General features: G+C 37.2%; 1 protein-coding gene across 3 annotated transcripts; it reads left to right on the top strand.

The window, feature by feature from the left end:
• The first annotated feature begins 1611 nt into the window (after positions 1-1611).
• Positions 1612-22123, top strand: grap2a (GRB2 related adaptor protein 2a). Of its 3 annotated transcripts, none has more exons than XM_055004983.1 (8): positions 1612-1810; positions 11540-11691; positions 11776-11867; positions 12199-12318; positions 16871-17084; positions 19464-19556; positions 19836-19949; positions 21181-21505. In XM_055004983.1, the coding sequence occupies exons 2-8, from the start codon at positions 11614-11616 to the stop codon at positions 21334-21336; spliced, it is 867 nt and encodes a 288-aa protein (XP_054860958.1). In that variant the 5' UTR covers positions 1612-1810; positions 11540-11613; the 3' UTR covers positions 21337-21505. The 3 variants fall into 3 exon arrangements, with proteins under 3 accessions (XP_054860958.1, XP_023117281.1, XP_035800007.1); XM_023261513.3 differs by lacking the exon at positions 21181-21505 and adding an exon at positions 21523-22123 and having other exon boundaries at positions 1613-1810; XM_035944114.2 differs by lacking the exons at positions 19464-19556; positions 21181-21505 and adding an exon at positions 21523-22123 and having other exon boundaries at positions 1613-1810.
• Positions 22124-22497: the final 374 nt, after the last annotated feature.

The following is a 22497-nucleotide window of genomic DNA, read 5'->3' as shown; positions in this document are numbered from 1 at the left end:
ATACTAAGCAACAGAATAATCCGAGAAATTAATCCACGGTTTTCCCTTCAGCATTGTGGGTCTAAATATCCTCTATCGGAGACGTGCAACCACAATGCTGAAGGGAAAACCCCAACTTTATTTTATAAATTTTTTGGGTTGAGTGGCTTAATATTAAATTATGAAAAAATTTTAATTTATATATCAATTTTTTATGATACATTACAACTGTCAGGACCTACCTCTCCAACCCTAACCCTTCCCCTGGACTTCTATTGGGTTGGTACACCTTTGCTGACATGCAACATGTGTGATCATATAGCTCTGCGGGTTAAGCCACTGACGCATGTAGTAGGTCCTCAACGCTGAGGCCCTGGTTCGATTCCCGCTCGCAACCCCGTGCTGTATTAATTGTTCTCATTCTTATTTCTACTACCCCATTGTCTGGCTGTCTCTCACTACGCCTATCCATCAATTAACTGAAAAAGACTACAACACTTATTTATAAATTTCTTGTTTATTTATTTAATAAACTTCTTCAATTTCTTACATCTTTTTTTCCCCCATACTTTATTAAAGTTTGATTGTCTTAACTTTTTCCCTTTTATTTAATTGCTTCATTTTTATGTACTTTCTTTCTTTAATCTTCTTCTTTCTACAATTTAACACCAACCTTCAATTTTTGCTCTTTTTTTGACATTTTGAAAAGCTATAAACTCAAACAGGGTAACACCGACAGAGACGACATTCAGCCAGGATGTACTACACACATGGGTGATCAAAATTTATCAAAATGCTCCGCAAAATTCTGAGGGCGTGCCCATGGCAGGCTCCTGAACTTTGATGCTTCACCATGAAGCATCAACTGCTGTGTAACTGCCCTAAACATACTCTAATCTGCCTCAAACTTTACATGTGTGATCAGAGTCCAGTCCTGATCACATCCATATGCTGACATACAGCCACAGTCATAGCGCCACCTGGTGGATGGAAGGAAATGCTCTATAACTAGCCTGAACATGCTCCAATCTGCCTGAAATTTTACAAGTGTGATCAGAGTCCAGTCCTGATCACATCCATAGGACGACATAAACTCTCGGTCACAGCGCCACCTGGTGGATGGAAGGAAATTCTCTATAACTAGCCTGGACATGGTCCGATCTGCCTGAAATTTTACATGTGTGTTCAGAGTCCAGCCCTCGTCGCATCCATAGGCTGACATGCACTCTCGGTCGCAGCGTCGCCTGGTGGACGTGCGTGGATTCGCCGACCAGCAAGGATGCGAGGACCCGTCCAACGCTGCTTGCAGCTTTAATTGTTTTTGCTTTTTCTTGTTTTTGATTTGACAAAACGATAACACACTTAATCATCTATAATGTCAAAGTAAAAGCATATATATTTTTTAAGTTTTTTGCAAACCTAACACTTTTAGCTTCTTGTCACTGCGGTGCTAAAAGTCGAACTACTCTCAGATATCTGGAACTCTGCGAATTCATGTATACCTTTTGTATTCTTGTTTTCCTCAGTTCTGAATACGCAGTTATTCTGCGACTTTTATTTTGAAGTGGCATTTTACTTTGAAGAGAGGCGGCTCCTCTCGTGCATTAAAAGCTTCAGGCCGCAGAGACGCGGAGCTCATTCATCTTCCGTCTTTACTGTGTGCTGTGAACGCGTCAGGAGAGGAAAGAAAAACGCTCCTCCTGTCAGAAGCTGAGCTTTAATTTGGCGTTAAAACATCTGTGAACTGTGAAACATGCATCTGCGGTCAGACACCTGAAGCTTCCGGTCTTCGAATAAACTTCATCCAACTCCTCTGCAGTCAGGAGCAAAGGTAAGCTGCTGCAGACCAGAACACAATCCAATACTGAACCTCCTTGTAAAAAAGAGTGATTTTAGCAGCAGCTCACTTGTCTTCCTCTTTCTCAGTTCTCTGTCCTTCACCTCCACCTTACACGTGTATTTACTCTTATTTACTACAAAATGTGTGCAGTTTTTAAATTAAAATGTCTTTTTTTTTAAACAAATGTCTGCTGCACTAACACACAGCTGCAAACTTTTTGATTGAACAGTTTGACTGTATTTTAAAGGCAGCACTCCAATTTGAGCGATATTCCTTCTAATTATTCTTGAATTCAGTTAAAGCAGACATCAAATCTTACTTTCTGATGTAATGTTTGTGTTATTTCTGATGCATTGACTGGATTGTTTGCTGTTTGAATTGCTTTGTTTGTTCCTCCGTTGCATGTGTTTCATGGCCTCAGTTTGGGGAAGTGGTTTTATAAAGGTGCTGTAGCGAGAAAGAGAAAGAAAGAGGAGGTTAATAGAGGACAGAAATGCTGAAGAAGTCCGTGAAGGATTCACTCATCGACTGTTTCAGAAGCAGCTGCAGGTTTGTCACCAGAGGACAGACATCAGAATCAGAGGATTGATCTCTGGTGTCTGAGCTTAATGTGAGAATGTTCTGCTTCCATCTTCTGCACGCTGTCAGAGAACAAAACATCCAGTCATTTTCTGCGTGAACCCTTTTCTCAGAAAATAGTTCCAAAGCCCTTAAGGGTTTCCATATATCTCCAGTGGAATCACTTTTAAGAGCTGGTTTTACTTGAGCAACTCCAAAACAAAAGAAAAGATTCAATTTGTTGTCCTTTATCATTAAAAAACCCATTTAAGAAGCTAAAACTAGCGACATGTGTTGTTTGCTTGAAAAACAACTAAAATAATTCATAATTGATCAAAAAAGTCATGTTGTGCTGTAATGCACATCTTTTAAGTAACTTTATGTCCACATGAATCTACTTTATACCAAATTCTACCAAACTATCGAGAGACAAATTACACAACATTGAACTTTAGTTACTTTTAACATTATATTTTACATTAAAAACATGGAATTCAAAAAACAAATAGACATTTTTAACTACCACAGCCCTTTTTGTGTCTGCTCATGAAAAACTAATAAAGTGGGTGATGGAAATTGAATTTTTTTAGCTTTTGGACTTTTAGCGGACAAAACCAACAATTTAAAGATTTGAAGACTGCCTTGGAGTCAGACATCTTTCATTACTTCTTGACAGAATTGAAATTATAGTCTGCAGGTTAATCAATAATGAGTGTCCAGTTGCAGCTCCATGTTTTTATTTCAGCTGTTTTTGAGCTCACATTGTTTTATTTAATTAACTGTGTGAGACCTTTACATAAAAAAGCAACAATTAGAGAAAAGCCCAACTAAAATAAAACGTGTTTACTTGTTCTAGTGATAAAACAACTAAAATAATTCTAAACTGTCAAAATATCTGCAGTAATCTTTAGTGTTCAAGTTGCTGTAGTCTGAAGACTGACTCTGAGCTCATGTACTGCTGTTTTATTTCCTCTTTATTCCACCTTGAACCTGATCATGTTGTATTCTAGGGATCGTATTGCAGTACATCAAGCTGTAGTTACTTTTAAGACTGTGTTTTACATGAAGTACACACGAAACATAAAAAGCAACAGTCTTTTTAGTTTGTGACGATAATAAAAAACACCATTTAGGTGATTGACAGAAACCATCACTTAAACATTCTAACAGTAGCTGATGATGCTTTTCTTCACCCTAAAGATCGTTAGATTTCGGACTGCTACTCAGACAGAAGCGACAATTTGAGGATTTAATCTTGGACTCTGAGAAAATTTTTTCTGTACTTCAGCTCATTAATGTGCAGATGAATCAAAAATAATTGTTAAATGCAGCCCTGCAAAGAGCAGTGTGCAGTTGGAACCAATTCTCTCATTTCTCTTGTGTATCAGCACGTTTCATTTCAATAACTACTTTAGGTCTAAACATGTAAAACTACTCACATAAAAAAAGCAAACAACTGCGAAAAATAGGGAGTTTTTAAAAAAAAATGCTTTCAAACGCTGTCTAGTTGTAGCTGATGATGTCTCGTTTAATTGGAATTTCTATTGGACTCTGAGAAACTGCAGCTAGTATTTTTTTCAGTCCTTTTTTTTGCATTAATCTGCAGATAAATAAATAATGAAAATAAGAATTAAATGCATCTTCACAAAAAGCAGTCTGTAGTCGTGGCTCCTTGTGTTATCTTAGTTGTTTCCGAGTTGACATGGTTTCATTTAACTAACCGTTTGAGGCCTAAAGATTGAGAGTGAAAGTGTCCAATATTTCACATAAGTCATTTGATATTTAGTGTGTCTGAATCCTCTCATGGCCCCTCTGGTTTATCTTATGGTCCTTCTGAGCGTCCAAATCACAGAAACTCAGAAGTAGCTCCGCCTGCAGCAGCTTCCAGCGTTCATCATCAGCATTAATCCAAAGAGAAAGCACAGGTTCTCTACTTTAAATTACATGAAGGACTTGAACTTCTCAAGCAGTATTTTGAAGTTGTTCTTTTGGTGCTATTTACTCCTGTGAATGTTTTAAATGGGGGTTTGTTCATTCTGCAGAGGTGTGCTATTTGTTGTCAGTTTGCCTGTAACACCTGACTCTACCTTCGGATTTATTTTGAGATATTTGTGCTTGACAAATGACAAACGGTAAAGTACAGCTTTCATATTTTTGATGTACAAACTGTGTTTAAAGTAGCCAAAAGTGTTGTAGTTCTCACCTCAGTCAACAGAACAATGCAGCTCACAGTCCAGTCAACACAGGACCTGTACTTGTATGGAGCATTTTCACACTGCAGAGCTGCTACTTTCAGTCAAGCCAGTTTATTTATATAAATCTGCAACCAAACTCTCAGTCGGGGCGGCTGGGATTTAACGTAACCGGTTTGCCCTGGTGCCTCTCGAGTGGTTGTGTTTTGTGTGTGTTCTGTAGCCACTGAGGGGTGACTAAATGGAAATTAGAGCTTCTGTTAGCAGCTGCTAATTCAGTGAGGAGCTACCAGTCTTGGTGAAGACTGTAGCTTCTGTTAGCAGCCTGCTAATTTGGTGAGACGCTACTTATGACTTGTGTCTTCGTATGTTGTGTCTTGTTAGGAAATGTGTGTTTTGAGGCACCAGTTTTATTGAGTTAGTAGTTGGTTTGTTAGTTTCTGCTGTTTGTGGTAGATGTTGCTATTGTGATTAGGTTTGGCTAAGGAGTTTAGTTGCTTTTGTTTAGCTAGTTTAAAAATCCCGCTAGACTTTGTTTGGTTTTATTTTGTTCTTTGATTTAGCAACATCCACCAGTCTTGTTTTTCTTTGTTGGATCACTTTTCTGTTAAATTTGTCACTGAGCCATAAATTGCTTTACCTCACAAATTACATCTGGTTGTTTTTGTTCCACCCCGCTGACCCTAGCGGTTGGGTCGTAACAATCACAAGCCAGAATGATGAATGATTAAAGTAAGAATTATTTCATCTGTTAATGTTTGGTTTTGTCCAAGAACTCAACAATATTTGAAGAATGGCAGCAGATATTCCCATCTGAGAAGCTGGAACCACTGAATCTTTGACTTTTTTGCTTAAAAATTACCAATTTACATGATTTTTGGATTATAAAATTTGTAATTTAATTGTCTATTGGCTTAATTATCAATTAAGTTGTGAGTTATTTTTTTAATTACCTTTTTTCTCCATAAAATGCTAGAAAATGCCCACAATGATGTCTTTGAGTGTCACAGTTCACGTTGACATCCAAACCCCAAAGATATTCTCTTTACCATGACAGAAAACTAAATATCTTTTTATTTTAAGAAAGGGGCGTTTTACTTCCTCCACAGCTAACCGGTTTATATAAGACGAACAGCAGTGTGAGCTCTTGCATCTGCATGGCTCATCTTGTGCATCGGTGTGAGAAAGAAAACCCCCTGATAGTTAACAGTGAAACTTCATGCAACATTGCAAGCAGCACATCTTACAGCTGAAACCTTATCTCCAGAACACATGACTGCAGATGCGTCATGGCACACAGAAAAGAGATTTCTGAAGAGCTCAGGGAGAGAGTAGTTGATGCCCCTCGGGCTGGAAAAGTGACAAAGCGTCTCTGAGGAGTTTGGACTCCACAGTGAGTCAGACTGGGTGGAAATGGAGGAAACTTCAGATCAACTAAAGGATTCTCTCACATCTGCTGATCTTCATGTTCATGAGTCCAACATCAGGAGAATGACAGTGAACACAGTAGGGTTAGAAGGAGAAGGAAAGCTGCTGCTCTTTAAGAGGAACAGTTTGTGAAAGATACTTGGATGAGCCAGAGATCGTCTGGGAAATGTTTTGTTGAGAGTTAAGACGAAAATCTAACTTTATGGGTTAAATAAGAAATGTTTGGAGAAAGGAAAACGCTGCAGTCCAGATTAGAAACCTTATTCTATCTATAGGACTCTAATTTCCAGGTCTGTTGGTTGGTTGATATGGTCTCATTCGGCCATTTCTAGAGGCAATTCTAGTTAGCTGAACAATCGCTGGTATTGCTTTTATCAGGCGACGAGTGCTACATCAACAGCCATCAGGGATTAATTAATTATTTTTGCCAGCAGAAGTGACTCCCTATAAACACCCTGCGTTTTCAGAACTTTGAACTTACCCAACCTAAGGGAGACTGCTAGCTTTTAGTCACAATGGCCCTAAACTAAATGACACTAATTCAAAGAAATCAACCATTTCCTATGTTATGTTCAAACTGATTGCCAAAAAAGTTGAGTGCAACTTTGCAAACAGCAGTTTACATATTACAGCTCAACAACAAACAAACTCAATGCTTTGTGGCTTATTTAGTTCATCTAAAGCTTAATAAAGTTTATTTTTCCTTGCAACCAATCAATTAGTTGACTGAGATGTTCTCTGGTTGACTGCAGCCTTGCCCATCTATGAAGCACGGTGGTGGTAGTATCATGGTTTGAGCTTGTTTTGTTGTGGTTCACCATTGCTGATGAAACAATGAATTCTGAATTATAGCAGCAACTTCTGAAGGATAACATCAGGGCATGTAGGTGAACTGCGAGAGAAGATGTTTCACACAGCAAGGTAGTGATCCAAATGGTTCCACTGAAGAACAGCTAAAGAAGACCAGAGTTAACAGTCTGGAACAGTCAAGTGAAAATGTTGTTGTTGCTGAAAGGATTCTTAAACTTTCAAGCACCACTCTATACATTTTCAAAAAAAAAATGGTAAATTGACTCAAAAAGACACTTAAGACCTTTCTTACATCATCGGTTTACATGACACATGAATCTCCAACAATGAGATCAGCAGTCAGTTAATATTTTTAAACAACTATGTCAGAAAATAATTAAATTCAGCTTCTTGAATGTGGGTATTTGGTGGTTTGCTTTGTCATCTGTGAATTGCACTGTAGTGACATTCAAACACATTGACTTGGGCTATCTGAAATCCTAAAGAGCATTTTTTGACATTTTATAGACAAAAAAAGATTTGAGAATTATTTCGAGCTTGATTGACAATGAAAATTATTGCTACATGAACCTGCATAAACTGTTTTTAAAATCATTTGGTTGCTAATTGCTGTTTGCAGCTTCTCATATGTTCGCATCTGCTGCCTTCATTTGTCTTCTAAGGTAGAAAAGTAAATATCTTAGACAAAACAAAACCTTTTCAGGCATTTTTACATCACAGCAATTAACATTAACAGAAATAATAACTGGCATTTTCGTGAAAAATGCAAGTAATCAGTAGATGCAGTTACTGTTCAGTGTAGTTATGGTATGCTATGACTTTACTAACTGTGAAGTGAGACACACAGAGCATTTATGTCATGCAGCATAAGTTCATTCAGGAAACCACCTTGTCATGTGTCTTGCTGCAGAAATGCTGACCAGCTCGCTGTCGGTGCTTTTGTGGTTTTATCCCACACAAATGTCACAAAAGGTTCTAAGTGCTTGTACACCAGCAGGAAATCTTTAGAGTTGCAGGCTGAAATAGACTGAAATGATGCTGTCTGTACCGTTAAACAGTCAAATCTAGAGCTCTTTGTCAAAATATTACAGTAAATGACTTCCTTTTGAGTTACAAATGCACATTTTGCTGTATTTGGTACTCCAGTAAGACGTAAAACACTCAGAATGCTCTAATGATGCACAGAAAATACCATCAAATCCAGCTTTTTAAAAAGATATTCAGCAGATTTCCCACATGTTGTAACATCAATCATTAGAGGCTGATCAGAGCAGAGGAGATGAGTCAGATATTAAAGATTAGATTAGATTAAAAAAAATCCCAGAGGTCATGCTGGACCAGTTTGGTGAGCTAAAACCGTCCTTGATTTCCCCTTTTTTATTTCTGTAGTCAAACACACAGACAGCAGTTGAGACTGGAATGAGGAGGTGCTTTTATTCATTAAACTGCACAGGACTCCAGGACACTTCAAACACCCTGTATATTATTACCTCAACAAAAAGGTCAAAAGTGTGTTGAAGTGAGTTTAAGGAACAATCGGATTGATACGCAGCAAATCATGTTCCAAAATCAAATTAACTTAAATTAGATTTTCAAGAAAACCGCTGTTTCTCTCTAATTGTGCTCTTGGTGTTAAGGGGCATTCCACAGCCCTGTTTAGAGGAGCAGCAGAGATTATTTTCAGCCAACAAACTATATTTAGTTAGGAGAGTTACAGGAATTAGCCTTTCCTCAGCAATGAAATGTGTTTTTAATTCACATTTCCTTAACAATTGATAGCATAAATGAGTTTTTCAGCTGATTGCTCATTGAAATTTAGGTGCTTCAGCTATTTTTTTTTTTTTTTTAAAAAGTAATTTCACTTTCGTACCTAATTACCATAATGATAAACACAGATTTCTAGATTTTCTTCTGCAATTTTTTTTTTTAGCTTTTTCATGTTTTTTTTTTTTGTCAAGCAGTAGGTTTTAAAAATTAAATTCATCTAGCAGATACATTGGCAATTCCTTTTTTTCCTTGCTTTTTGGTTGTGTATTTGAATCCAGGTCGTATTGCCTTGAGAAACATCCCCTTGGACCATTGTTTGTATCGTATTTGTTCCCCCTAGAGGTCCTCTAACACTTCATTTTAACAGATTGAATTTTTGCAGACACTTTAAGATGGGGAGAGGACTTCAGATCTTTACCTGCTGATGTGGTTTTAGATTAGGAAATCAAGACATTATAGAAATTCTAAACAATATTAAGGTCATGCATTTACCAACATTGTTATGCCAATAAAGCTCCTTGTTATATTGTTTGCAACCCAAAAGGTTTATCGAAATCGGTAAATGAGAATCTTTTTTTTCTTGCAACAATGCATTTAGTTAAGTCAGGAGGTGTAAGGTCAAATCTGAAGTATATGACACCCAGTTTGGTGTTTCATTCAGCACTCGAAGAATCACCCGAGGGTCACTGATGTCGCAGGAGCGGAGTCGTCTCTAAGCTGGTAGTTAAGCAGCCTTTGAGCCTAATTTTAGGGTTGTTTCTTTCTCCGGCCCCAGTCAGCTATTGGACCTGAGGAGCACATTCATCCCTAATTGGCTTTGCCTTCAGTGGAAACCAGCACTGAAGCCCATTAGAGGACGGAGTGTGAATAAACAGACGTAGTAGTAAGAGTGGATATCCCAGTTGCTTCTCACTTTTTTTCTTCTATTAATTTTACTTATAAATTCTGCCTTTTTAATCGAGCCATAGCCTTTTGAAGCTAAGTAATGTTGCAGATCCCTCATAAAACTGAAGCACTGGAGGGGTCTCAGGTAATTTTCAGAGGTCTGTGCATGGATAGAAAGATGATATTATTTGTTCAAGCCTTGGTAAAAGGGGATGTGGAGGGTATTTTGCAGCTCTGCTCCACGTGTCCCCCAGTTCAAAGAAGAAAGTAGTAATCTTGCAAACTGCTCTACAGCTGCACGAGTGCAATGAAGGCAGAGCCAGTTTTTTCACGACAACTCACCACCACCACATCCTCAACTCCGTAACCGCAAACAGAGTGAAGGTTTTTATTCAGATCTGTGGGAAAGTAACCAACTGTAACATCCAAGATACAGTAACTGCCGTCATGGGATTCAGACTCGACATTAAAGGACTCGTTTCAGAGCTTCTAATGGGAGAATTGCATTTTCTCTTCACGATGTGCTGACCTGCACATGCTTGTTTGTGTGTGTAGGTGAACAGCAGCGAATGCAGAAGTAGGCTGTATATTCTTCCTAGTTTAAAAATAGATCACAAATTAAGTTTTCCAGTTCCTTTTACTGTCAGATTAATGTCTTTCATTCATACCGACAGTGGCATGACATATGACCACACACTGTATATTCACTGGGATCTGAGGTATTGTTGGTTCGGTGGGATAATGCAGAGTTTAAAATGATCTTTCGGAATCATTAAATCTGTTCTTTAAGTTTCTATGTCATTGATTTTATCTCATCTTTACAAATACATTCTTATTTATAGCTTAATGCCTCTTTATTTTCTTTTTATGTTGTGTCTCTGCTTTACTATTTGTCTCTCAGGGTTATTTTCATCGTTAATTGCTTGATTAATCAAGTCATCGTTTGGTAGTAAAATATCAGAAAATAGTTGCCAGAGCACAAGGTGAGATTTTCAGATGTCTTTTTGTGTTTGACCAACCTAAAAATATTCAGTTTATCATTACAGAAGATGGAGAAAAGTCCCACATATTCACATTTAAAAGCTACAAACTGTTACTTTTGCCATATTTACTTTAAAAAAAATCTACATTATTGTTTAATTTTCTTGCAAGAGAATACTTGTTTAGCTGACTTTTGGTTTCAGCTGCAATACTATGATGAATTTAGAACACTTGAGCCTGACTGGTGCTGAATTATATGGGGGTAAAAAATTCTAGTATTGATATATGCAGCCAATATTTTTCTATATGTACATATACATATAAATCCCAAAGTAATATTCAAAAGGGAAAAATGTCATTATTGCCACTCTTCATTAACTTTCCAGCAATGTATTTCACAAATTAGTTTGGAGCTTACTGGGAAGACACCACTTTGACTCGGCACCAGCTCTGCTACATGTGCTGCAGCCAGTATTGCAAAGAATGGAGCCGGAGCCACTCTGCTGGACAAACGGTGTAATGACGCAAATTCTAAGTTATATCAAACATCTTATTCTGCATTATGTTCTGTGCAATAAACGAATGAAAATTTTTTATAAGGGGAAGCATGCCTACCAATACCGATATGTCTGTGACAAGCCAGTATCGGATGATAGATGTGTTGTGTTGAGTTCTACTCTGAATTGCATTCGTCTGTATGAAAGCTGCTATAAATGCTGTTCTAAATAGGGTTTGCTGTTAATAAATAAATAGCCGGAGCTCAACGTAACATTGAGGTCTTTTCTTGGATTATATTGGGAAATTAAAAGTACCAAAAAAAACTTACTAACAGATCAAAGATGCAAAAACGTTAGAAGAATAATCATTACAGTTTTAAAGTACATGTTGAAATATTCTTGTAACTTCCTAAAGACGAACCACAGCTGTTAAACATCAGTCTAAAAACAGCGCTGCTATCTTATCAGCCTTTTGACACCTCAGAGGGTGAAGTTTCCTCTTCTCAAAGATCAGATTTTTTTTTTCGTGAAAGATGTAGCTGCTCGAGCAGAATTCAGAACTTTTTACATAAAATTTCCTGTATTTCTCCTCCTCCCTGCAGAGGTGACGCTTGTCGTGGACCCTCAACTGATCGCTCTGCTTCTCTAAACCTCTCCGACCCCTCAGCTGCTCCTGATGGAAGCCACAGGAAAATACGACTTTACTGCAACAGCAGACGATGAGCTCAGCTTCCGAAAGGGAGATATACTGAAGGTCAGTGTCTGATTAGATAATAAATCAATTTTTTCCCCTCCATTGCTCGTTTCTGACATTTCTTTTCTCTCTGCTGTCGAACAGGTTTTAAGCCCACAGGACGAGTGGTGTAAGGCAGAAATAAACGGACAGGAGGGATACGTGCCGCAAAACTACATTGAAATGAAGACTCCAATGTAAGATTAAAACCTCTTAACAAGCGGTGAAAGCAGAAATGCTGTAATCTTTACAGCACTGTAGACAAAACCCAACAGGAAAATGCTGTAAAAGAGACAAAAAAGCATGTATTTTACCAAGTCTGTGTGTGTGTTCGGGTGAGACACACTCTGGCTGATTTCCTTCTAAAGAGACCAGGAGCAGGACTTAAATCAAAAGGATCCATTGGAAGATTTTATTCTACGTCTGTCATTTTATGAACACAAACTGGCAGGTTTGTGTACTTTACATGTGGTTTGTGTTGGATAATAAGTTGCGTTGTGGCTTTTTTTTTTTTTTTTCTTTGTGCAGGTGGTTCCAGGAGAACGCCAGTCGCAACGCTGCAGAGGAGCTGCTGAGGTATAAAAACGTGGGAGACTTTGTGATTCGAGGCTGCCAGAGTTCCCCCGGAGACTTTTCCATTTCTGTCAAGTGAGTCACATGGTGCAAAGTGCATCTGACGCTGTTGCAAGTTTAACTTTTTTCAAATTATTATTGTTCTTCATTTATTTTTCACAACACTGAGCATCAGAAACAAAACGAGAAATGTCACTTTAATAAGCATCATAAGCAAATACAAAAGTTCAAAATTTCATAAAATTAAGTAAGATATAAAGAGGGTAAAACTTTATTAGTCCCGGAAGAATATATTTTTTCCAGATGTTGCTCTGAAACCAAATTACAAACCATATGAAGTGAAGTACATAGCAGAAAGGCGATAACATATATGTATACTGACGTAGTTCAGTAATGTCACACATGATAATGAGATATTGCACATTACAAGTAATCAAGCAACCGTAGCATAAAAAAACAAACTGGCTTGTGATGCTGTAGATAGGCTTTGAGCTAAATGCTAACTTTAATATGGTGACATACTGATGTTCGCCTGCTGATGTGGTTTTAAAGTTAACTTTGATTTGGTAGCGACGGTATATTGAATTAAAAACATTATATTCTACAAAACATTTGCGTAGCATTGTACAGTGTTTGTGTTCTATAGTTAGGGTACAGTTATCTATTGCGCTATATCTGAAAAGGTTTACATAATCTGTTATGTGTATTTTTATCTTTGTTCTACTTTTGTATTTCTTGTCTTCTCTCTTACAGTGCTTTACTTTTATCTAGCTGCTGTAATGTGTGAATTTCCCCAGTGACGGATTAATCAGGTTTATTTTATCTTAATACTTAATGATTAATTACTGTTAATTGTTCAACACAGCTTGAAACCTTTTAAAATATTTGTGAAGTTACTATTGTATTTACACTGGAGCTGGTCCAGATCCAAAACCAACACACTTAGCCTTCAGATCTGGACCGACTAAAGACTCTATAAAACACAGTTTCAGACTCATGAACTCTACATTAAAAGGCATTTTCACTGTTTACTTCACATTAGACCAGATCCAAAACCACCAAAGCCACAAGTTCTGTTAATCAACTGTCGTTCTTATTTAAAGTTTTGTACTTTTCTTTTAGGGAAAGTTGACTTTCAGTGAGGGAAATGTAATGAATATTTATGTGGTGTTCTGATATCTGCTCGACTCTGGCAGCTTACTGGCTCCTCCACAATAAGTCTGTGCATATGGCCAAATTTACTTTTGTACTTACAAATAAATAGATTTAAAATGCAACACCAGTTTTAGCCACATTTTATGGAGTTAACAAATTAGTAGGTAAACATTTCTACTTTTTAAGGAGTTGTTTTTTTTTTAATCTCATAGCCATTTTAAAATTTAAATAACTTACTGAATTGGCTCCCAACATGTTTAAATACATCCTTTCTGCCATACGTCCCTCTTTCTAGAACGTAAATGGATGAGAATTTATCTTTCAAGTCATTCTGTTTACTGGTTGCAGACTTGTAATGTTTTCTAATTCTATTTTGAGAGATGTTCTCAACTATTCATGAGTATAGACTAAATATGATTTGACTATAACTCCAAAAAAGTAATCAACTGCTGGACCTAGAATAATTAAACATATGATTAATATCATGTAATTCAGAGTTGAAACAAATCAGCAGCAATTTTAAACAGCTTCATTCATTTTTTCTGGTAAAATGTGGGAAAAAACTGCCTCATAATCTGTGGTTCCGGCTTCCATTTCTTTGCTTTTCAGCACTTCAAGCTGAATATCTCTGGATTTCTGCAAAATGAGACATTTTAAAACTTTGAAGTCTTGGAATACTGCACAGATTAATTCATAATGAAAGTTATTGTTATGTGCTGACCTAAGTTAGTTTTGCTCATTACACATGAATATACATTAACTGCAGTTTGAAAACAAATGAAAACTTCCTGATAAACTAAGCAGTGACAGGAAAAACTATCTCTGGTGTCTGTGTTGACAGAAAGAAGCAGCTGAAATTTGAAAGCTCGTAATGGTTCGAGTTTTATTTATAACAAGATTTGCTCCACGTGTTTGAAGATCACATGATACAAAACTCGCGCGCGCGCACACACACACACACACACACACACACACACACACACACACACACACACACACACACACACCCACCCCAGATTTCTCTTTCAAATTCCCTGAAATTAGGTATCTGTGGAGAACACTTCCTACTTTTTGACCTAACATTGGTAACTAATCAGCCAGAAAGAGGAATTGGTTCATGTTAATATGTGACCAGTTCATCACAGGATGCTACTGTGCTTTAGTTATGTTTGCAGATACTCAGAGTCAATGTAAAAATGTGTTGTCTAAACATTTTTAGGTCCATACTTTTTGCCTTCCCCCCCAAAAAACAACCAAGACTCCCTTCACTGACTTGTTGAGGTTAATTGACAATCAATATACTATTTAAATAAAAAAGGCAAAAAAACACCTGTACTGACTTTAAATTAAAATTATGTCTAATCTAGAGCGTTTTTACTAATCAAGTTGTTGTTATTAAAGCAAAAGTGTTAAAAAAAATCAGTTACACTAAGTGGCCTGATAACTGTCACACATTATTCCTCTCTACGCCCATCAGTGTGCACCACATCACTTTATATATATGATATATATAAAACAAATATCAACTATGACTCATCATCTCGCCTGTTTGCTTCTCTCTCGAGCTGCAAACTCTGCAGGACTGTGATATTTACAAGCAGCTGCTGTCTGCAGAAGCACAAGATTCAGTTACTTTAACATGTCTGCTGCTGCTTTCAGTTACTTTTCTGCACAATGTACGAACTGGAATGAGTTTTTCTGGTGTCAGCAGAAATTCTCCCCTCTATTTAGGATGTTAGATTCTTCTGTAATTTGAAACAATCACAAAATGCCACATTTTAGCATTGCTGTGTGTTTTTATTGATAAGTTAGCATCATGCTAATTCCCAGTTTACATTGAAGCTGAACACTTGCAGATATACAGTTCTTATTAAATATATAGGTGTATTCTTTGCTCTATGTATCACCATTGGCCTCATCTGGGAAGCGTTTTACTAGCTTAGCATTAGCATTGGTAGCATTTTGAGGCTAGCATTTAGCCTAAAGCGCTGCTACGTCTCATTATATCCTCATAGAGCTGCCATTTCACTCTGTTGTTTTCTGTAAATATATTAAATTTGAGACTCATATTTAAATTCCCTTCCTTTCTAAGATTTACTTCATATAGATGTTAGAAATGGTTTTACTTTAACATGATTTTATAGTTCAAGTTGTAATCTTAAAGTATTAGCTTAGCTATCAAGCTAAGCTAATAATAAGCTAGAAGGATTTGTTCAGTTTTACTATATAGCATTAGCAAATAAATGGAAGTAGAAATAGGGCCACATCTCATTTTAACAGCCATTTCAAATGTTTAAAATGTCATAAATTAATACAGCTTCCTCAAAACCCCCCAGTATCTGTCCAGTTACAGTCCATATCAACCAAGCTGTTTCTTAAATATTGTCCTTGTAGGTAATTATGCTAATTATCACAAATTATGGTAATTGTACAAATTTCCCAGCATATGCAAGTTAGATTACAGCAATTTCTAAAATGCTGAGGACTTATATTTGCCATTTTTTAACATAAAAATCTTGCCACTTAACATTTCTGGGTTCACACTGGTGACAAGTAGACTGTTGTTAACATTAAGTTTAAAGATGAAGATGAAGACAGCTTTTGCTTTCTAGTAAACATTGATGCTGTAGTTATGCACGTTGACCAGCAGAGGACAATCCAGCTGAGGGAACAGAATGAACAAAAAATGGATTGTTTGTTGTACCAAATATAGCTGCACCTCTTTTTGAGAAGACTCAAGACAAATTAAACTTATTTTAACTCCTACCATCAGGTCACTGTTTTTAAAACACCCTTGTACGTCAACAAAAAGATTCAAATATCTTTCATACTGCCAAGTCAGAGGTTTATTTACTTGATTAATTAAAGATTTGTTGGAAGACAGTGTTTTTTAACCGAAATCTATCAGTGTGGATGTAGGCTCAGCTGAAAGCCACTTGCAGGTTTGTTTTTTAGTTCTAAAAACAAAAAATGTGATTTCAAGACCTGATCCGAAACAGAACAAAGGTTTACTAATTTGCCCTTTTTTGTATTTTTGCACAGAGAATAAAGGTTTCACAGATCTGAAACTGGGGTTTAAACATCTTTCAACCTTCTCTGCTAATCTACTAAGTGTTACGGGTCTAAGTTTAATGGTGTTTGATTTAGATCTGGGAAACTTGGCAGCGAATGTTCCCTTTTTATGTACTTGTATAAATAGAATAAAGGTTTCCAGATGCGAAACTGGGTTTGAACAGTTACTGGATTCTACAATAGACAGCAGTTGTGCGATTACAAAGCCTCAGAGGAACACGTTGCTTTTAAGGAGATGCTTTTAAAGAGACCTCCACATGGGGGCAGTGGTTAGTCCAGGGCCTGATGCCTCATCTGGATTCATCTTGTTAAAGTGTCTCAACATGTTTTACTATAAGCATGTTTATATTCTGCCTCAGCGACGGACAGTGAAGTTATTCTGACTCTGTTTCCTCGTCAGACATGAGAATGACGTCCAGCACTTCAAAGTGATGAGGGACAACAAAGGCCAGTACTTCTTGTGGTCGGAGAAGTTCACCTCCCTGAACAAGCTGGTGGAGTTTTACAAAAAGACGTCCATCTCTAAAACCAGAGAGATCTACCTGAACGACGGCAGCCTGGACAGCAGGGGTCCGTTCCCGGTCCCGTTCCCGGTCCCGGTCCCGTCCCCGTCGGTAAGAGATTCTTCATTTTACTCTCATTTTCAACAGAAGGACCACGATTTATGCAGGAATTTAATGCTGAAGGGGTGCTATAAGATGACAGCTTTCAGACGTTGTAAATTAATCTCCCTGGTTTTCTCTCAATTAATGGGAAAAAACAAAACTTTATTCACCATTAAGGAAATTCTTGGGTGTTAAAGATACTCAGTTTACTGCTATTAAAGATGAAGAAAACTAAAAAAATATTCTGATTCAGTAAACTGGAATTAGCGAGATGTTTATGCTTCTACCGAAATTCTTTTTAAGAACCTTTACTTTTTTGCAAACTTTACTTTAGTGCATGACCAAATGTTTACTGGGAGAGTTTGCTATGTTTAAATGTGCTGTGGGACTTAAAATAATTTCAAATACATAATAAAAAAAGCAAATAAAATCAATATTATTATATGTTAAATAAATATATTAAATTAAAAAACAAATATAAGTGAATATAATCATGTTTTTCATAATATTAATATATTGTGTAGGCTGTATGTTTAAGACCTTGTTGTGTTTATACTTTATTTTAATTCATTTTTTTTGCTCAGTATGTTCTTATGATAGATTAAATCCATGTTGTTTTATGCTTTTATCCTGGTTTTCCATGTATCTGGGCGAATATATGTTGTTTTATAGCAGGCTATAGCTTTTGGTGTGGATTATTTAAGTAAATGCGTTTTAATGTATTTATGTGACACTGTTAGATAGTACACTAAAGTGGCGAGTATTATATTAATCATTTGGTCTGAAAAATGTCAGAAAATACAACAAAAAAATTTTTTTTTGCATTTACTATGGTAGAAAACATAAAATTACAGATTAGCATAAAATATTAATTTTAAATGCCTAAAACCTTGTTATATCCAAGATAAATGACTTCTAGTGTAAATAACGTTAATTTGCTGATGACTAATAATTTCAAATCTAAAAATAACCAGCGTTTATTTGACAGTAAAACTCCTAAAATGAAGTATAATATTAGTTTATCTAGTAGTTTATGTTCTTTGTTTCTCATCTTCCTCATGTGCTGTTAGATTATTGCTTCTGAAGACACAAATAAAAATCTAATTATTGTAAATGGCATGTATATATAATATTTAGGTTTATTTATTTATTTGCAATTTTTCTATGAAGAATGTAGAATTCTTTAAGAAATTCTAACCAGGAAATGTTGTTATAATATCATTACTTGGCAAATAAACTAAATGATTTGTACAGCGCTTTCTCATAATTAGCTTCTTTTCTGCAATTATGAGCTCTTTTCACTAAATTATAATTATCTTGTAATTATGGAAGTATGAGCTTTTTTGTTTTGTAATTTTCAGTTCTTTTTCCATATTTAGGTAACCTTTTCTTGTAAGGCCCTTTTCACATCATTGTGAGTGCCTTTTTCATATTTATACAACCTTTTCTCATGATTAGGAGCTTTTTTTATTGTCATTTTGAGCGCTTTTCTGACATTTTTGTGATCTTTTCTTGAAATATGTGCTTATTTTTTGTAATTATGATCTACTTTCATGTAATTATGAGTCCCTTTCTCACAATTGTAGGATGTTTTCTCATAATTAGGAGCTCTTTCCTTGTAATTATGACCTGGTTTCATATAGTTATGAGCTCCTTTGTCATGAGTATGTGATCTTTTCTCTTAATTCTAAGCTATTTTCATGTAATTATGGTCGTTTTACTCATTTTTTTCTCAAAATGGTATGCTCTTTTTTAACATTATGATTTGTTTTGTGATTTTGAGCTCTTTTCTCATAATTATTTGATCTTTTTTTATAATCATGAACTCTTCACATAATCATGTTATCTTTTCTTGTAATTATAAATTAATCTCTTCTCATGTTGTAATTATGACTTCTTTTCTTTTATTCAGGAGCTCATTTCTCATAATTCTGGATTTTTTTTCCCTCATAATTGTATGAGTTCTTTTCTTGTACCTATCTTGTCTTTCTTTTTTTTCTGAATACAATGCAGTTCTGATTAATAATTCCTTTTTTAGGGTTTAAAAAACCCTTTGATTTTAATGATTCACTATTAAAAATAGCCGCTCTGGTGTCAGTAGCACCACATTTATCTACATTTGTTTGCATCCATAACATAGTCACATGTTGTTGCTGATTTACTGTCTTAATTTTAGACAAACTTTCAGCAGTTTCCCTCCAAATTATAATATTTAGGTTCTGCTTTTCTTCACTATATAAACACAGAAGTCATGCATGAGGTAATTTGATTTATGAACATGTATAAATAGAAATGAGTACCGCCTTTTTTACTGCTCCACTGCAGTTCCTAATGTGTCTGTTTGTACAGTGAGCTGTTATGTGCTTCCTGTGCGCTTCCTTTCTGCAGGTGAAGAGGGGAAGTTTGCCTGAACAGCGAACCGCGGCGGCAACCTTTGATGTTACACCACGCAGAGCTTCAGACCAGCCTCTCACCCAGCTGGTACTCATCACTGCTTGTCTTCTTTCTCTCTGCTCGGGACTCTTCTCTAAAACAAATCCCGATCTCTGCGAGACTGCCTGATTAAATAAGGAAATGCTGTACACATGCAGTAGTGTGCAAAAGTTTTAAAACTGCAGATTCCCTGTAGAATCGACGCCTCAGCAGGTCGGAACTGTTTTAGGGAGAGGTGGCCATGATGTTTTGGTTCAGTAGTGTATATATTATGTCCCTTATTCTGTACAGATGTATAAAATAAAGTGTTTTTTTCTTGTACTCTAGACCAAGCGAGTCGGTCGGGAAGAGCGATTTCACACCATCGGCCCCACAGGAATAAGCAGCCCAGCCAGCTCTGCTTATCCTCCCCGCAACTGTGAAACCATGCCTCTGCCTCAGGTCAGCCTGCCGCCCTCTGATGCTAAGCTAACATTCAATCTAATGTCATCAGATGCTAGATCCTTGGCGGCGTTAACATTTAGCTTCAAGCCTTGAGTGCTGCTCGGCAATATTTATGTTGTTCACTTTAAGCTTGTAACCATTTTGACAAACAACATGCAGCTTTAATTGGTTTGCAATACAAGATGAGATCGAAAAGTTCCCAGACTGCTCATAAAAATCTAAAACCTTATCAGACTTATCAGATTTTGTCACTGAAGGAGCCTTCTTGTGCAGCAATAGAACATTCTCAGTCTATTTGTAACGCTGTAACCAGAAGTCCTGTTATGAAAACATGTGAAGCACTATCTGTGATGAGCGCTACAGCTACATTCCAAATCAGATTTCTTCTCTTTTAACTTTAATACGTACTGCAACTACCTTCACAAAGTACATAATGTTAAATGCAGTATGCATAAAATTGAGAACTACTGCTTTGTCATAGCACTGGCATCAAGCATTGACCTACACTACCAGTCAAAAGTTTGGACACACCTTCTCATTCAGTGCTTTTTATTTATATCTCTGCCAAGGAACGGCGGAGCTATGTGATGATTGGTGTACGTTTGTACGTCTGTTTGTCTGTGCGCAACATTACTCAAAAACAGAAGAACAGATTTGGATGAAATTTTCAGGGAAGGTCAGAAATGACACAAGGACCACCGGATTAGATTTTGGCAGTGATGTGGCTTATAGTCTGGATCCACGGATTTGCTAAACATTTCTGTATTATTGCAAAATAGCATCACAGTGTCACTGTAGCTATGACAACAAGTAAACACTACATCAGCTGCCTGCTGACGATCACATGATTGCGATCCTACTACAAATCGACCGCTGCAGACATATTGGGACTTATCTGTCGTAAATGATACAAGGAACAATTATTTAAGTGGAATAAATTGATCCAAAACCCACGGCGAGGCGGCATTTAGCCACTCTGGCCCCCACCTGTGGAACAGCCTGCCAGAGAGCCTCAGGACTGCAGAGACTGTTTTTAAAAGAAGGTTAAAAACACACCTTTTTAATCAGGCTTTTAATTAACCTTTTAATTCCTTATGTTCTTATCATTACTTATTTATTATCTTATGTATTTTATTCTTTTAACTGTTCATTTTATTTATCTTATCTTACAGGCCTTTTATCTTATACTTTAAAGTTTTAGTTTTTCTTTTTCTTTTTTTAACTCCAGTGTTTCCTCAGGGGGGTCCTCCACACTGGGGGCTGTATCTGGTCTGCTGCTGGGGGTGCTGTCCGCGGGTCCCTTCAGCCCAGCTGGTTGGGGGGCTCCCCACCTCGGTGTGGGGGTCCCCCTGTCTGTCAGGGTCCGGGCGTACATCTATATTAAATGGCCACATTCCATGGTGCTGTGATTTCTGCCACAATTTTTTTCAAGATATCCATCGGAAATAATACGACTGAGCAGCCTTGGCGGAGTGTGGCGCTCTCCGAGTGCTTAGTGTATAATTTGTAATGTCCTTATCGTCATCATAAACACGATCAGTTGCTGATGAGTGTTTGGTTTCCTCCACAGAGGCCGTCCATGATGCAGGTGAAGGCGCTGTACGACTTCAAAGCAGAGGAAGACGACGAACTCGGTTTCTGCGCCGGTGACATCATCGACGTGTTGGACTGCTCCGATGCGTCGTGGTGGAAAGGGAAGCTGGGACGGAGGAGCGGTTTGTTTCCTGCAAACTACACGGCATCGATGTGAGGAAACCCCTCGATGACGCTTTTAATAGGCCTGCACACAAACTCAACCTGCATGTGCTTCGATGTGCGTTTCCCCAACGCCGAGCAGGCCTCCGATCTCTGCACTGCAGGTCGACGACTGTTTCACACGGTGTTCAGGTTTTATTGAACATTGTTTAGATGCAGAGGAGCAGAGGACAGCTTCAGAAACCTCCTACGTGTTCTACCAGCACTCAAAGTGCTGACGAGGAATGTTCGCTTTTTTTAATGACACGTCTGTCAGCAGGTATTTATTTGCTGAACGCTCGTTGGCCTTGCTGCTGACGAATCGACTCTTTCTGCTCCTGTGTCGACATGTTTTTGTACCGCAAAAAGTTTTATATAGACTTGTATCTTCCTTGCAACTCACTGACTTGAAAATAAAGTATTTTTGATCACTGGCATCCTGTTTAAATCTGATGTAAAGTCGTGACGATGAGGGATTTCTGGGGAAACTCACAGAAAGATAATCTACAGTTTTGGGTGGAATAAACCTTTTAAACCAGAATTTGTTTATTAGAAAGTGCTATTTGGGTGGTATAGACCCTCAAAATACTTAGTGTATGTCTGATGGAATATACCCTAAAATCATGAGTCGTGCACTTTCCTGATCATACAGTTTGGCAGGTGGCGCTGTTGACAAAGTTAATGTAAAACAAGGGTCCTAGAAATGCCTCCTCTTCTGCAGATGTGTAATTCTGGTTGGCTGAACCCTGATCCTAAACAAAACATGTACTTAAGTAAAAGTTTGAGTTAGTTATACTTTTATTTATTAACT

The sequence above is a fragment of the Amphiprion ocellaris genome, chromosome 19, assembly GCF_022539595.1.
Source record: "Amphiprion ocellaris isolate individual 3 ecotype Okinawa chromosome 19, ASM2253959v1, whole genome shotgun sequence".
NCBI classification, from domain to species: Eukaryota; Metazoa; Chordata; class Actinopteri; family Pomacentridae; genus Amphiprion; species Amphiprion ocellaris.
Note: the sequence above shows the minus strand (reverse complement) of the source record. Positions and strands in the feature narration are given on the sequence as shown.

Bases quoted from the DNA above. Each gene is read 5' to 3' on its own strand.
- grap2a (XM_023261513.3), top strand. From the start codon at position 11,614: ATGGAAGCCACAGGAAAATACGACTTTACTGCAACAGCAGACGATGAG. The intron at 12,319-16,870 runs GTGAGTCACATG...TTTCCTCGTCAG, and splicing joins GACTTTTCCATTTCTGTCAA to ACATGAGAATGACGTCCAGC. The intron at 17,085-19,463 runs GTAAGAGATTCT...TCCTTTCTGCAG, and splicing joins TCCCGGTCCCGTCCCCGTCG to GTGAAGAGGGGAAGTTTGCC.